The following is a 17,006-nucleotide window of genomic DNA, read 5'->3' on the forward strand; positions in this document are numbered from 1 at the left end:
CCTCTGCCCTCCATTAGGGCAGCACCCTGTCACAGGCCAGGTGCCCTGGAAGGGGTCGCTGAGATAGAGTTTGCCATGCAGGTTATTTATTAGGGATCCCAGCCGAAGGGCAGTTGACACAACGGGAAGTCGAGCTGCAGTGCAGGCCTGATGGCCTCAGCCAAGCACCTGGCTGTGGGGGAGCAGACGTGGTCTCTCAGAGCTGCCTAGTGGTGGTACCACCGCCACCATCAGGTGGTGGATGTGGGACACCTGAAGGAGGGCATCCCCTTGGGCAAGGAAGCTCTTTTCAGCTGAGGTGACTCTGAAGGAGCTGACAGCATTCCTTGTCACTGAGGCAGTGCCTTCTTCCTTGAAAGGGGGCTCTAGGTGCTGCATCCGTGTTTCCATCTTGACACTTTCAATTTTATTAGCATTGTGAGTCTACACAATGGGAAATGCTTTCTTCAAACTCAGCCTCTTATTTGCTTGGATTCTAGGTAAATAGGCATTGCACAAATAAAGACAGATCCTCAGCTTTCTGGAATCCTTTTACTATAGCCCTAGGCAGAAGCAAAGGTATCACATCAATATATATATTTGGACCATGTGATTAAAGTCATACCTGGCACTTTTGGAGGCACTTAAAGAGTTTGTTTTATGCTCATCATGTCTTTCAAGTGGAGCCAGTTGGCTTTTTTCTGGAGGCCAGAGTCCAAAGCTAAAAGCCACAATGCAGTGATGGAAAATCTCTAGTTACATTTTGCTTGCCAGTTGTCTTTTAGAGAAATCTTTCAGTGATTAAGATTCCAGGTTTAACCCCCTTTTCCTTGCTCCTTCCATCATGATACTAAAGCAGTCTTCCAACTCACTTCAGAACAGACATTAAACTGCATCGCAACTGACTTATATCTTGTCCACACAAGTTGACCACAGGAGTCGTTCCTGTGTATCCGGTGGGTGCTTTGCCCTGCAGGATCCATTACTGCTGTGTCCCACTGTTGCGCACAGCTGGCTCTGGCCACTGACGGTCTCAACTGCAAGGTGTGCAAAACCTTTCTCCATTTCCCTTCTTTCAGGTTGGAAAGCTTATCCAAGAAGCAGCTGGAAGAAGTAATTTGAAACGAGTAACTCTGGAACTTGGAGGGAAAAGTCCCAATATTATTTTTGCAGATGCTGATTGTAAGTCAACCACAGATCTCTTACATGCCCTGGCACACTGGCCTGCGGTGCTCACTTTTATTATCTCCACTTTCAACAGGACACTAAGAAAAAGCTCTTTGAAGCTAACTGGCATTCAAGGAGAAAAATCTAGACCCTTCCTTTTGAGGAGAAAATAATACTGGTAAAGACCACTTATCCGTTGACAATCAGATAGAGTTTGTTTTCTAGACATAATAAGCCATTTTGACTCGGTGTTGTTGTAGAATAGGGTAGAAGAGGTGAAGGCCTCGTCGGTGTTGTATAGTGGAAAGAGCCGTGGTCTAAGCCTCTGAATACTGGAAATGTAACCTCTGCCTAGATTCAAGAAACCTGAAACGTCTCATGTATGCCTGGTGGCTTTGTAGATCATTAAAAATTTTTAGTTCACTAGCTCTACCAACGTTGTCCCAAACCCACACCCCCTTCTCTGTTTAGCCATCCCCACCCCTTTCTGTTGCTCCCATGGCTTTTAGTCAGGATGACAACACACTATGGTCAGTTCTGTATGAATAGACCTAAATTGGAGGTGATTACACCTTGGCAGTAGGACTATACAGAGGCCTAGAGCTATAACCTAGAAACCCCACGTCTCCAGGCAGGATGCTCTCTAGTCCACTCTGCACGGGTGTGCTCCTCATGTTTGGAAAAACTTTCCAGGGAATGAAATGACAAAACCTCTTTCAGGCATCCTTTTTCTTCTTCACATCCTGCCAGGCCAGCACTGCTTCCTCAATTTCACTACTAGAGAGATCAGAGAGCAGAAAGCAGATTGCCTGAATTTCAGCCCCAGCTTGGAATTTGCAAGGAGTTCAGCTTCAGCTTTATACTAGTTGTCAAGAGGATCAGAATTCTGTACCTAAATTCCTATTAAGGTGCAGGCACTCCACTGACAGTACATTGATTCATTCAGTCAGTGAGTCATTTAGCAACTAGCAGACACCAGATTTATTAATACTATATTGAGTATTATTTAGTATCTCTTATTTTCATATGAGATGTAAACGAGTTACCATATGCTACTATACAATTCCATGTAAATACAGAGGAAATTTAGCGTCTTCAAAGACGATCATTGCTGTTACAGTTTAATTTGCCAAAATACTAATTAAAAGTATAGCTGCAAGGTCCTATAGATTAGGGATTGCAAATTGGCAGTCTATAGGCCAGATGCAAGGTATGGCTATGTTTACTTCTAAGTATTACACAAAATATTGATTTCCGTTTTTTCTTAAAACTGGAAATCTGGCATCCCTGGGCTATGTTTATGCATAGCAACAGCCAAATGTAGTACTTTCCTTCTGAGTCTCTGTCACATTGCTTTACTATTATCTGCCCAGCCCCTTTGGTTATTGGGGTTTGAGACTCCTGTTATAGATAACGTGGTCTCATCCCTCTTTTTACAGAAGAAAGGGATTCCAAGAAGTGAAGATGTCCAAGTTAACCCAGCCAGTAACGTCAGGGACTGGTTAGAAGTAGAACCAAGCTGTGTTCTCAGTCCAGTGCTTTTCACTGGGCTGCTCACGGTTCTGCTCTGTGGGGAGCATGACGTTACACCTGGGACTGTGGGGAGGGAAGAGGCTCGGTCCCTTGGGCCACTCCACGGGCAGAGCAGTGTTGAGAGCATCGCTGTCTCCTCTTGTAGTGGACCATGCCGTGGAGCAGGCTCACCAGGGTGTGTTCTTCAACCAAGGCCAGTGCTGCACTGCAGGATCTCGCATCTTCGTGGAGGAGTCCATCTATGAAGAGTTTGTGAGAAGAAGCGTGGAGCGGGCTAAGAGGCGTGTAGTGGGCAGCCCCTTTGACCCCACCACCGAGCAGGGACCCCAGGTAGAGAAATCATAGACATGCCCGTTCTTTTATTTTTTTTTAAACATCTTTATTGGAGTATAATTGCTTTACAATGGTGTGTTAGTTGCTGCTGTATAACAGAGTGAATCAGCTATACATATACATATATCCCCATATCCCCTCCCTCTTGCATCTACCTCCCACCCTCCCTATCCCACCCGTCTAGGTGGTCACAAAGCACCGAGCTGATCTCCCTGTGCTATGCGGCTGCTTCCCACTAGCTATCTGTTTTACATTTGGTAGTGTATATGTGTCCATGCCACTCTCTCACTTCGTCCCAGCTTACCCTTCCCCCTCCCCATGTCCTCAAGTCCATTCTCTACATCTGAGTTTTTATTCCTGTCTTGCCCCTAGGTTCATCAGAACCTTTTTTTTTAAGATTCCATATATATGTGTTAGCGTACGGTATTTGTTTTTCTCTTTCTGACTTACTTCACTCTGTATGACAGACTCTAGGTCCATCCACCTCACTACAAATAACTCAATTTCATTTCTTTTTATGGCTGAGTGATATTCCATTGTATATATGTGCCCCATCTTCTTTATCCATTCATCTGTCGATGGACACTTAGGTTGCTTCCATGTGCTGGAAGTGCCGTTTCTTTACTTAATCTCTGATGAACACAGAAACCAGACACTCTGGTGGAACCCGACAAAGCATCATCTTCCTTTTTCTGCTGACTCCTTACTCTTCTTCCTCATCTGTCTTCATGGCTGGAAATGTAGCCAGTGAGGCATTGCTTGCTTACGTCTTGTGCTTCTCTTTCTGTTTCTAAATTTTATCCTTGAAAAACCAAGAGATTAGGATTGCCTTAAGGATATCTTGAACTTTGGGGGTAGGTTGGAGTCTCTCAGCTCCAAAAAAGGACCCAGGCATGGCAAGATGGATCTTGACTAGAACCCAGCCCCAGTCCTTAACTGCTGGATTCAAGACATCCCCACAGGTGCCACAGTCAAGGAGGGCAGGTATCTCTCATTCCCAGAAACCCATTTATACTTTTACCAGCTGCCAAGGATTCTCTCCACCAACCTGACCTACTCTGGGATGACCACTTGCAGTTTGTAAATGTGTAGGGAACGGAGAGCTGTCTGCTCTCTCTTCTGCCATATGGTTCTCTCTTACTCTGAATGCTTCATGCACTGTGGTGGATGAGGAGGGCCACAAAGGTCCCTGCCAGCTGCACTCTTGAGCTCTGCAGGTTCTCCATGGTCATCAAGGTTATTTCCAGTTGGAACTCTGGTTTTGAACTGAGAATTTTTCAAGGAATATGTAGACCATATCTCATCTGGATCACTAGAGCATGGGTTTTCCTGATAAGCAACATCTCCTTAGTTTTGGGGCCATTTGAGAGAAGATTGAAGTTGTAACAGCAATTCAAACTCAGGTGAATGTAGGTTTCTTTTTTATTTACCATAATAATTGAGTGATAAGTCTATAACTCGGGGGCTTGAGGGGGACGAGAATGACCTTATTTTATGGACTAGGATGCTAGCTGTCACTCTTTAAACTTAATCCTTTCCTCTGATGGTGTAACAGTAGTTCCATAAAAATATACCCCAATATTGATTTGTTTATAAGGTTAATTTTTACTTATGTAAACAGTGAATAATCAATTAGCCAGTATCTCCATCATTTAGAAATATTGCTTAAATCTTGAACTGGTACTTATGATTTGGCAGTATCATCAGAGCAATGCATTCACTGGAATTCTTGATGTATTAGGTTGAACCATACAAAATTACCCTTTTTCATAGGTCAAAAATGGTTAATTAACAGCAGTTCCATATGATTTGACTAAGTATAATGAAGCTTTGGCCAAAAATCACAAATGAGAGAGATTCTTGAGCACTTGCTTATTTCCATTTTCATAGAAGATTTTACTTGGAGTCATCAGGCACTTTCTTCTGTAGATTGATAAGAAACAGTACAACAGGATCCTGGAACTCATCCAGAGTGGTGTGGCCGAAGGCGCCAAGCTGGAGTGTGGAGGCAAAGGGCTGGGCCGAAAGGGGTTTTTCATCGAGCCCACAGTGTTTTCCAACGTCACCGACGACATGCGGATTGCCAAGGAGGAGGTATCACGTAGATTTTAACAGCAGCCACATCTTCCTTGGGATGGTTTCCAGGGCATTTCTAGTAGACAATATTAGAGGTTTAGTTCTTTGTATTTTATATACATTGTACAGTAGCAATAAACATGGCTATGAAAATCCCCAGTTTCAAGAAATAAGTTAGACGAAGAGGCAAGCAAGCTAGATGGAGGCCAGGTGATGTGCTTTTTGATCTCAATTGTTATTAGCCAACAGAACCATCGTAAAAGCCAATCACTGGTCTCAGTGATACATTGTCAACAGTTCAGTTCCCCTAAATATGGGTCATTAGGCTGTTAATCAGGAAATAGAAAGCACCCAAGCATCCTCACGCTTCTGCAGGAGAGGACCAGTTGCAGATCAGCCAACTCTCCAGAGCGGTAGTTCTCAGTTCTGGAGCAGTGCCTGGGGGATCATGGAGAACACAGCTTTAGAACACACTGTGGAATCAAGTGTTGCCAGGCAGGGTGGGGGAGCGGAGGAGTTAAACTCTAAGGGTAGACTTATGTAATCTTATTCTGGGAAAGTTTGGGATATTTTTACAGTTATGTTCTGCTAAACTTAAACATCATTTAAATGATGAAGGCAGAATAAACTTGCCTTGAAACATAGAAAACAGGTGAAAGGATGGCAAAGCAACCATGTTGGGTCAACCTATTTTATTGCAGATCTTTGGCCCCGTTCAGGAAATTTTGAGGTTTAAGACTATGGATGAAGTTATTGAAAGAGCCAATAACTCAGACTTTGGACTTGTAGCAGCTGTCTTTACTAATGACATCAACAAGGCCCTCACGGTGTCTTCGGCAATGCAAGCTGGGACTGTTTGGTAAGACCAGAGTCAGTCTCGTTCTGCCCATAACACATTCCATGAGGGTGGGAGGGGGCTTGTAATTCTCCAGAGCCTGCGTGAAATAAAAGCATAGGCTCTGGAAGGATGGGGGAGACCGAAGACTTTACCCTGAGAAGGGATACTTCCTATTGGCTAGATCAGGAAATCAAAGTAAATCTTAAATTATAAAATTTTCATGTGGGGAAAAAGGAATTAAAAAATAGAACTTACGAAAGAAATATCATGCCAGTGGGATTGTTTCTGTGTAAGCAGAATACACACTAACAGTACCATGTTTTCTTCTTTCAGGATCAATTGTTACAATGCCTTAAATGCCCAGAGTCCCTTTGGGGGATTCAAGATGTCTGGAAATGGGAGAGAAATGTAAGTGTCCAAAGTTGCTGGTGCCTGAAGAGAAACAGGGTTGCAAATAGCAGCATAGAGGGGCACTCACAACATCAGTGAATTCTCTTACTCTCATCCATTCACTAAACAAACACTTTGTTGAAAACATAAATGTATAAGCAAAACACACATTACAAAGATGAATAAAACACAATAATACCCTTACCTTAAGTGGGAATGGAGAAAAATTCATGTACCAATAATTCCATGTAATAGGTGCTATCATACAAGTATGTCAAATATCTTGTTAAGTACAGAGGAAAAATCAATTAATTTTGCCTGATGAGGTCACAGAAGACTTCACAGAGGAAATAACATTTCAGTTTCTTAGGAGCAGGCATTCCAGGCAGAAGGAATAGCAAGAACAAAGGCATGAAGGCATAGCAAATACAGAATAGTCCAGACACAAAACAGAGTTTGGCGTGTTTAAAACAGAGGTCACCAACTGCCCACCCAGGGACAAATCTGGCTTAGAGAAATGTTTTGTTTTTTTTTTTTCCTTATAACATTTAAAAACCTTTACCTGACATTCAAAATGAGGAGACTTTCCATAAAAATCTAGATTTCATGCTTATTTTCATTCCCCCAAAGCAAAATTGCTGTAGCTGTGAGCTCTGCAGTTTTCCCTATTCCCCATCACGCCTGCTTCTGGGAACTGAATATTGGTTGTGTTAGTTTTACACATACCCAGTTCACTCACTGTCACCTGCTCAGTGCCTATAGGATCTTTGAGTCTGGGGCTGTAGAGCTTAGGGCACAGGATGCATGGAGGAGACTTGCTGAAGATACAAGTGGAGAGTTTGCTTTAAACCCAATCTCTGAGGGTTTTTAAAGGGCATACCGTGGGAGCTGAGGGGATACCAAAGTTTTTATGGCCAGCATTCTTGGTGTATAGAGGATGTTTTGGCAGAGATTACAGGAAGATGACCCATTACAAGGATTTTGCAATAACAATAATAGGTATTAATTAAATGCCTGCTCTGCATATGGCTTTATTCTGCCTTCTTACCTAACATTGTCTCATTTGCTTTTCACAGTGATTCTATGGGATAGATACATTTATCTTTATCTTTCAGATGGTTCAGATGAGGAACTAAGGGTTGGAGTGGTTAAGTAGCTTGCCCAAGTCTCACAGCCAGTAAGTGGCAGATCTGAGCTTTGAACCTAAATTTTAGTGGCTTAGTTTCCGTGATGTCTGGCCAAGGAAGCATGGGAACCAGGTATAAGGACTCTTCCGGGTCAGAATCAGAGCTGGGCTGCCCTCTTGTGATGCTAAGGACCTGAAAAATGGGACTGTGGCAGAGGAAAACTAGAGGGATTGCATTTGCAACTTCATATATGAATGGATTTTTAGAATTGCTTTCGGAGAATGAATGGTAGCTAGGGTCTTCCTGAGCTGACATCTCCTCTCATCCCCAAAAACTTTCATTTTCCCTCATTTCGAAAGGAGCTAGATCCATGTTTTCTAAATCCTGTGACTCATAAGAGGAAACATCTTCCATGCCTGTTCCCTCTGGCATTACTGAATGCATACTTTTTTGAACAAATGCTTAGTTCGCAATCAATCTGCTAAAAAGTATTGAGCACATACATACTTTGTGCAAAGCATGATGCTTGGTCTGTAGGGGAAGGTGCAGCTCATTAAATTACTTAAAATTTTGTTGGATAAATGAAATATACAACATTGAAAGAATCAAAAGAATTCCAGAAAAGCCTCTAGAGTGGTAGAGGAATTCAGGGGTGATAGAGATCGTTGTGAGCTGGAGAAGTCCAGGAAACCTTTAGATGTGATCTTTTTTAGGGATTTGAATTGGCCTTTAAAGGAGAGGAACATTTGAGTAGATGAGGAGAGAGGAATAGTTTTTCATGGTTGGTGAGCAAAACAGGATAGCAGTTGGGGAAGAGTGAGCAAAGGCACTGTGGGAGAAATAAGTATGGTGTTTGGGGGAAGTGCAGTGAACCCATGACTAGCACAGGGGATTTACATCTTCAGATACTGTAGCTGGTAATTTCTAGTCCCGAGCCATTAAACCATGAAGTAGATATAGCTTTGAGGCTAAGAGCAGAGTTTCTAGAATCACACTGCACAGATATGTACCCTGGCTCTACTGCTTAATACCTGTGCAGCCTTGGAAAAACTATTTAATCTCACTGAGCCTCAGTTTCCTCATCTATAAAATGGGAATAATTATAGATAGTACTTACCCTACAGAGTTGCTGTGAGGATTAAATGTTAGAATCATGTATGCCAAACATCCATCAAGGTATCTGGCAAACCTTGAGAAAATGTGAGCTACTATCATCATTATTGATCAAGTAGATGACTGTTATGTAGGCAGTCCTTCTTTTTCTTAATAAATGTTTTAAGAAAGGGAGAAACTGCTCTTACTTGAACCTTTGCTTCTGGCCTTCAGTGCCTCCCACTTGCTTTATAGCCAGAACCCATACCCAGTCTGGATCCTATTTGCTAAGTTATTAGTATTCCTTCAGCTTCTATAAAGTCTTCATGTACTCCAAGTATCTCTTCTTAACTTGCACATGGCCTTAACTTTCTGCTTCCACTTTTCAAGATGCATTCAACTTCTTTCATTTCCTGCCCCTGTGTTTGTGCTCTCCCAGTCTCTGAAATGTTGGGGCCGTCGCTGGCTCTGGGAATGCTGCTCACATTGACTGTTACAAATCATTAACAGGGTGTATCATGGGCATAAAATACACTTGAAATAAATAATTGCTGGTTGATGGTTTCTCATCTCAGGCTAGCCCTGGACTCTCATCACAGGCAAGCCTCCTACCAGGATTCGGGCTTGGGACATTGTTCAGGCGCAGTCTCTTCCTGTCAGAAACATCGCCCTCGCCTAGAAAGAAGGTCCAAGAGACGGTTTGGCTGTGTCAAAACCACACAGAACAGTGGCCTTTCTCGACTCGTCTCATGGGCACGGTAGTGATTTGGCCTTCCCAGTGCAGTTAAAAAATAATTAGGAAACAGTGCTCTTTGATGAGACTCACTTCATCTTATCTAAATTATATGAGTCTTTGTTCCTGTTTGCCCCCCAAAACATGTTTTCTCTTCCTTAAATGACCTGGCGTGGTAGGAAATGCTTCAAATAAAAGAACCTGCCCTGTCCTGGTTCCCCACTCTTCTTCTCATTTAATACAGTCCTGGAAACTCTGCTTAGCCTTCCACCTGGACAGAAGTGTTTATCTCATGGCCTGCAGGCTCCATGCAGCTTTGGTCCCTGACATCTCCTTGCCCACCTCTAAGAGGAACAGAGAAGGGAAGTAGCACTTTCTGGAAACGAGCTCCAAGGCGGCTGTCGGAGCCCCTGAGTGCTACCCCACAGAGAGCTGTGGAGAGGGCCGCCCTCTACAGGTTATCCGATGGGCTGGCCTCTAATTCCCAGGGTCAGAGACTTGGGCTGAGTTTCTCTCAGTTCTGCTTGTCCAGCTAATTCCATCTATTTCAGCCTTCCCATCCTTTTCCGTCTCATTTAAGCTCTCCTGAGACAAGGGGTCATAGAGCCCAAACTATAAAATATGTATCACAAACCTAGGGGATGGAAAGAAAGCTGTGAACCTCAGCATTTTAAAAACTAAGGACACACGCTTTGAAGATGAGAAGTGTTGTTCGGATGCTCTGAGTCTGTGTGTGCACAGCATGCGTATGCACAGAAAGTCACCTACAGGCTGGGAGAGGGGGTTTCTAACCCTGCCTATCTGGCGATCCACTCTCAGAGATTCTGATTTAGTAGATCTGGGCTAGGGCCCAGGACCTGCATTTTTAACAGGCTTCTGGAATGATTCTCGTGCAGGTGGTCTGGGGACGCTGCTCTGAGAAATGCTGCTGTAAGTCAAAGAAAAGGGCAGGGAAATCTACACCCTAAGCAGAAATCCCTATTTGTTTTATGCGTGAGTCTGAGTGACTTCCTAAAATGGCTGGCTGAGAGACACCAAAATCTAACATCTTACCTTACCTTTACGTATGCCGAGTTTGGTTCATCTTTGGGAATATAACCTAGTCTGGCCAAGAAGCAGGAATACAGGCTTCTAAATGTGCTGTGCCCTGACACATGGCCCAGCTGGAAAGGTGACTATACAAAGAGATTGGGGCATGTCAATAACAACACGTCTGCCTTTTGTGCAGTAGTGGACTTCTTCCTTAACTATGGAACTATGTGCCACAGAATTTAACTGGATTGAGAAAAATTTAAGTAGATTTGAGAGAAAGACCCTGGAATGAGATGGCGAAATAGCTGACGAATCCAAATGTCAGGGACTGGATTCCGAGACATTACAGCAGTGTTGCTCAAAGAGTGGGTCCAATAGCCACCCATCTCATGGTCTCTTGGGCTCCTCCCCAGACCTGCTGGAACAGAATCTTTGGTGGGGGATGGTCAGGAACCTACAGCTTAAGCAAGCTTCCTGGGTGATATGTGTATATAAAGGTTCAGGAACTGATGTCAGAGAGACGACCAGGTGCCAAGAGGAGGGAGAGAGTCAGCTGGAGTCATACAGCCAGTTAGTGCAGAGCCGAGTTGGCACTCCTGTCTGCCGACCCCCACCTTCAGTGTTCTGCTCCACGTGCTGCCCTGAGACCTCTCATTGGCTTTCCTTGAGGCCTGGGCCCATGGGCAGTATTTCCTTTCATGGCAGATGTGAGTCCACTCCTCCATCTTGGAGCAGGCTGTGTGCCGGCCACGCAGCAGATGGCCGCCTGGGACCCGAGAGAGGAGCACCTCCAGTCCAGCAGAATTTTCCGTTGCTTTGAGCACCCAGAGATTTGGGATCTGGCAGTCACACTCGAAAGCAAGGTTTCTAGCTCTGTAGACTTTCTTACATTTCTCACAACCTAGTTAGAGATCTGAGTGGGAGGAAAGTGGTTCAGGGCCTGCCCCAAGTGCGTGCACAAGCGAGGGAACAAGAAGGGAGTAGCCACACTTCAGACAGGAGGCAGATGATGTCCGTGATGAAGAGACACATGCACAATTGCCCAAGGGCAGGAGAAAGTCCAGCGAGAGCCAGCGCTGAGCTGGTAATAAAGAGACAGCCTGGACAGAGCCGGTGAGGGAGCCACATACTGAGTGGGGCAATCCCAAGTTTATTCTTCCCATTCCTGCACGCAGAATGGCCAGTGCAGACAAGAGGGCAGCACGCTGCCTGAGTCGCTGACGTTCTGGGGGCTGTGGGGGAGGAGGGGGGCGCGACCACTCAGGTGCCCTGGCGCTCAGAGGAGCTGCTGGCACAGCGAGGGCAGCTCTGTGTCGGGCCAGGGAAGCAGAATGTATCCTTTACAGCGGGTCTTCACTGTAAAGCCCAGTTGCAGTAACTTTGTACCTTTTATATAAGACTGTTTTTAAAAACGGCCTTTCTTAATCCTTTCTTATTCAAATATATCTCTAAGCGTTCTTTTATGTTTTTTTCTGGCAGAGATGGTCTGTCAGCAGGGTGGAACTGGGGAAGAGGGGGTAGGAAGAAGCCTGCCCCCCCTTCCTCCCTCCCACAGTTATCAAGTGCCTTTTTTCAGCCTGATGCTGTGGGCCGCACGCTAGGTTTGGGGGAGGACAGAAAGCAAGATCAGGAAGATGCAGATTGGTGGGGGAGACAGAGATGCTCGAGCAGCCCCCGCCCTCCCTCCTGGCATGACAGGGCTGTGGTAGAGGTGGGTACAAGGTGCTCTGAACACAGAGGAGGAGGGGCGCTCCTTCTGCTGAGAACTTGAGGAGAAGCTTCACAGAGGAGTGACTTTGAAAAGAAAAGAAGAAGAAAATGTCAAGTATTTTGCAGGAAAAAATTAAGAGGACATGCTTGATGTGACAATGAAATCGAGAAAAGAAAGAAAGGCAATTAAAGAGAGGTAGGAATAAGAAGGAACTAGAGAAGAGAAGGGAAGAAAAGGAGCACTGTAGCAGTGAGGCTTTTCCACGCGCCAGCACCCTTCAAGCAGTGGTCGGAGGCGCTGTTTCTCCTGGGGCCGCCTAGGCAGGTGACCTGGCTCCCGCTCCTCCCTCTCAGGCCTGGCCACCCACGGGCCCTTCAGAGGCCGGGGCCGATTATCTACTTTCTCCTGCACCCGGCCCAGCACGGTGCTGCCCCATAGTAACAGTGCAATAAACGTTTGTTTGCCAGATGACAGAAATCCTTGGTCCCTGATCAAGGCCCCAGAGGGTGCCACGAGCCAGGAGGGGAAGTGGCCAAGGGCAAGTCTCAGGAGACAGCTGACTCACACTTCCCAATTCCTTTCCCGTCCGTTGTTTTGATTTCCTCTTTCCCCTGACTCTGTGGAGGCCGCAGACGGTATTTGTTCAGGGTTCTGTCTTTAAGGCATTGCGTGTGATCTGTACTCTTCTGTGGCGGGCCTTTGGGTATCGTTTCCGCTTATTAAACCGAAGGACCAGTGAGAAGGAATGTAGACCATCAAGCCGAGAGGACCCTCGTGGTTTTCTTTCAGGTAAAGCGGACCGGGTCTCTAGGAGAGCCATTAGAGCACAGGCACATCCTGGGCGTCCAGTGGTTGGAACAGGGTTTTTGAAGAGGAAAGTCCACGTTGGGCTGCCTGGGCCTCTGGTACCTGATACAGCCCGTTTCTGTTTTTCAGGGGAGAATTTGGTTTGCGAGAGTACTCCGAAGTTAAGACTGTGACAGTAAAGATCCCCCAGAAGAACTCTTAAGATGGCCAAGAAGGAAGGTGAAGGCCAGCCTGCACGACTCTCCCCCTCTGCTTTCCCTGTGGGGCCCAGCTCTCAGGAATCCAAACTTGATACTCAGTCCTTACTTAACGATTTAAATGACAGCAGGTAGGCCAGGCCATTCGCTGCGTAATGAAAGCAAACCAGTCGGGCGTGGTTTCTTGGCACCCTGTGAGGGATCACCTTAACAGTACCAAATATGGGGGAAAGTGGGATAAAGGCACGAGGAGTAGCTGTGGGGCATACCCAGTATTTCTTTCTGGGGTGAGGGGCTGAATGAGGGAGCTGTATTATTTGATGCCTTCTGTCACACAGGACTTTGCTTGTGAGCAAAGGTGGCCTTTCCATTGTCTTCATTTCCCCCTTCCAGGCTCTCCCTGCTCACGCACCCCTCCCGCTCCTCCAAGGAGATCTTAGCTGAGCTCATCTGGGGCAGATGTTTGGGCCGGGAACAATTTTCCAAGGTTCTGCAGCCAAATTACCGTTTCATGTCATCCATTTCTTCAAAGCAAAACATGAAATGGTTTTAGTTAGAGCCAGACCAGACTGAAAATGCCAGGAGCTGGTACACTGCAGATGTACTAAGGAGAAAGAACTTGGGATATTCCTGACCCAGTCTGGCTTTCTTACATCCGTATATAACATGAGTGAAAGATCAGGAGATGGAGCTCCAGAGATCATCATGTGTAGTTCACAGCCTCGGAGCTCATCACTGCATGGTTTGAGGGGGTAAGAGAGAGGGACGTGTGTGTGTGTGCACGTGCGTGTGCGCGCGCGCATCTGTGCATTTAATTCCTTCTTGAGCATTCTGGAATAAGTCAGGGGGTGGGTGGTTTTTCATGGATTGATCTTTTCCAAAGCTTGTCTTTAAAATCAACCAAAAACTGATCTGAGCAGGCTTGAGAATTTGGAAAAAGGTAATGCTGGGTGCCTTGTAGAAATAATTCCATTTCCAATACTGCTGACAATTCATACTAAATGAATTATCTCTGCAGTTGGAATCTATAGCTTCTTCCGCACCGGCCCGCCCCCCCCCCCACCCCGGTCCCTGTCCCTGGTGCACGCCACCTCCCAGTCCCAGTGCTGTGGGTGTTACTTCAGCCTCCCATGCCCTAGATCCACTGGCAGTAACCTTGGAAAATCTGGCCAGGCTCGGAGGTTTCCTTCTCCATTTGTAGAGTTCCAGTGTGCCACGATTGCCACGCTGCACCAGATCTCCACCTGTCACGCCCGTGGCTCGTCCACACACCACTCTTGCTCTTGGCCTCCCAAGGGGGAAGCATGAAGCAGGCTGGCTCCCTTTCCTCCAGCCATGCGCTCCTCTTCTGCTTTCCACTGAAGGTTCCATCTCTGACATGGGCAGTGTCAGCTTCCTTTCCTTTTTCCCTCTTTCCAGCTGCCAAATCCAATTCATTCTCTAACCTAGATGAAGATCATTTATTTAAAAGTACCAAACATAACCTAGAATATATGAAATATGGGCAACACATATATAGCCTTCTGTATTTAATGGTTTTCTGCTTTCTAACCATACCGGTTTTCTATTTATAACCCTTGACTATTCATGATGTCTTAAAGAAACCTCTCCTTGCTGTTATTGACAAAGGACAGTGGCCAGATGCCTTGAGAGATGCCACATTTCTGAGTTCTTTCATGTGAATGTCATGCTCTCCTCCTATAGCCTGTGTCCCAGTGAACATATCCATTAACCAGCTAGTTACCTTTGAACTGCAATATAGAATGTGAAAATGAAGATTTATTTCTTTTAATTTACTTAAAAAGAAACCTTTGTGCTAGCAATAAAGCATTTATATTGTGTACTCCTCGGGATCATTTGGCTGTGTTTATCAGTGTCTTTGTGTCATACTGAGTCCATCTAGGTCCTTCTCTCAGCTGCTGGGCTTTTCAGGTATGTTGCTGCCTCTGGCTACTGAGCAGAATTTGGAGGGTATTCTTGCCATAAGGTAAACAAGACCCTTATTTCTGACACTGTTTAAAATCCAGGTATACATACAATTCTGTGTGGCAAACAAGTATAACCATGTATGAAACATATGAAATGACAATTTTCATCCAAAGGAGCCTCTGTGAAAGCTAACATGTAGAGGAGTCTTCAGGCCTGTTCTCACAAACATGGACCACGTGATGAGAGCTCACATTTGCTAATGGCATTTATCAGTAGCTTTATTTTTATTTACCGAAGTGGAACAAAGTCAAAAACTGACAACCTGATGTAATATTTTTGCAGCTGTAGAAAGGAAGCTGTAAATGGTGACGGTAGGACCAGCCAGAGCTTGTTTGCTTTCTCTGTGTTCTCAGGGTTGTGCTTTTGGAGAGCGGTTTCCACCCTTTAGACCTGCACACCCCCTCCTTCCAACCGTGCTTCCCCACCCAAGTACTGGTCAAGTGAAGCAAAAACAAAAACTGATGACTTAGACACAAAGGAAGTGAGACCCGGGGAGAGACATGTTGCTCTGGACTGGGATTCCTTGCTCTGACTGCTGGTATCTTGTTCCTCAGAGGAACAAACTGGGCGTCGGAGAATGCCGTCCCTGGGGCATGGGGTGAACTCTGAAACGTAGGCTGTAGGCTTTCTGCGAATTTACCTCGTGTTCAATACTCCGGGCATCGGAGAGAAAATGAGAACAAGATGGACACAGAGGAATCATGTAAAAGTCCTTTGTTAGGTGCCAAGTAGATGTTATAGATAGCAGGAATCTGGAATAAAGTAAGGCATAATTTGATAGTTCTTCAAAGCATAAAGTCCCTCAAACCTCATCCATTTATGATGCTGACATAAAGGAAAATGAAGAAAGATGGCATTTTAGGTGTCATTAATGAAACCAACACAGAGACACCAATTGGTGATTTGTCATCGGCACTACATAATTAGTCTTTTTGTTAACCCCTGAGATTTTCATTGTACCTTTTCCTCCGAAACACCCTCAGTGCATTCATATTGACAGTGTCTTTCTTTTTAATGACATTTTAGATAATAAAAGACAAAAATATTGCAATGTAGGGAGTAAAGAACAGAAAGGAACAGTGACTCTACTGGAATGTGTCATTAAAACAGGAAGGCACCCAAGAAAAGAGGACAGTCAGAGACAAGTTAATGGAAGAGGTGGGTTTTGAACAAGGCTTGAGGAAGGAATGTAATTTCAATAGGCAAGGGAGCAAGAAGAAGGCATTCCTGCTCCAAGGAGTAACCTGCAGAGGCACAGAGGTGAGGGAGGCCAAGACATGCTTTTGTGATAGGGGATGGACCAGCAAGAGCAGGTACCACGTGCCGTAACTTGGTCAGATGGGGGTCGGTCGGAGAGTTCCATGGCACTGCCCTGCTCCATGCTCCTGCCAGCCTCAGAGCTCCTCAGAGCTCACAAGTGGCACATGCTACATTCAGTTAGAAGAAACTAGAGCTGTATTTAGCTAGCTGAGGTCAGGGAGGAGGAAACTGTCCGTGTAATAGGTGTTAAAGAGTGAGTAGAATTTGGAAAGGTGTGAAGAGGAGGGATAGCAAGACTGCTGGGAAAAAAAAAAAATCTCCCCACAGAATTTGTTAATGGCACATGGGCTGCATTCTTGGCAGGGGGAGGGGCACAAATAGAACAGAAATGCCCATTGTTACTTACATGTGTTTATATAGCTATTTATTCACTTTTCTAGGTTTTTTTTTTTTTTTTGGTTGACTAATGTCCCAGAAATATTTAGTCAGCAACAGCAATGCTTAAAGTATAACAGAAAAAATGAAAACAACAAAATCACATGAATTAAAAGCAAGAGTAAAGGAAAAAACAAAACAAAGGTGAGAAACTAATGCAGCCAAAATGAGACCAGAAAATACACCTTCTACAAAGTCCTATCATCACTCGTCTTAGGGGAATCTGATAATCTAGTGAGAGAAGAGCCAACACCGCAGGCCAGTGATCCTAAGAAATTAACCTCCCTTCCTCCCTCCCGTCCTCTCC

At 45.1% G+C, this 17,006-nt stretch overlaps 1 protein-coding gene across 2 annotated transcripts in view; it reads left to right on the plus strand.

Moving 5' to 3' along the window:
- ALDH1A2 (aldehyde dehydrogenase 1 family member A2) overlaps positions 1-14,858 on the plus strand; it is a 96,030-nt gene extending 81,172 nt beyond the window's left edge. For both annotated transcript variants that reach the window (XM_061180268.1, XM_061180269.1), the window contains exons 8-13: positions 1,059-1,161; positions 2,825-3,009; positions 4,942-5,106; positions 5,790-5,947; positions 6,260-6,334; positions 12,948-14,858. In XM_061180268.1, the coding sequence (XP_061036251.1) occupies positions 1,059-1,161; positions 2,825-3,009; positions 4,942-5,106; positions 5,790-5,947; positions 6,260-6,334; positions 12,948-13,020 (759 nt within the window). In that variant the 3' untranslated portion in view covers positions 13,021-14,858. The remainder of the gene's footprint in view (positions 1-1,058; positions 1,162-2,824; positions 3,010-4,941; positions 5,107-5,789; positions 5,948-6,259; positions 6,335-12,947) is intronic.
- The last annotated feature ends 2,148 nt before the right edge of the window (positions 14,859-17,006 follow it).

Source organism: Eubalaena glacialis, chromosome 2 (assembly GCF_028564815.1).
Source record: "Eubalaena glacialis isolate mEubGla1 chromosome 2, mEubGla1.1.hap2.+ XY, whole genome shotgun sequence".
Lineage (NCBI taxonomy): Eukaryota > Metazoa > Chordata > Mammalia > Artiodactyla > Balaenidae > Eubalaena > Eubalaena glacialis.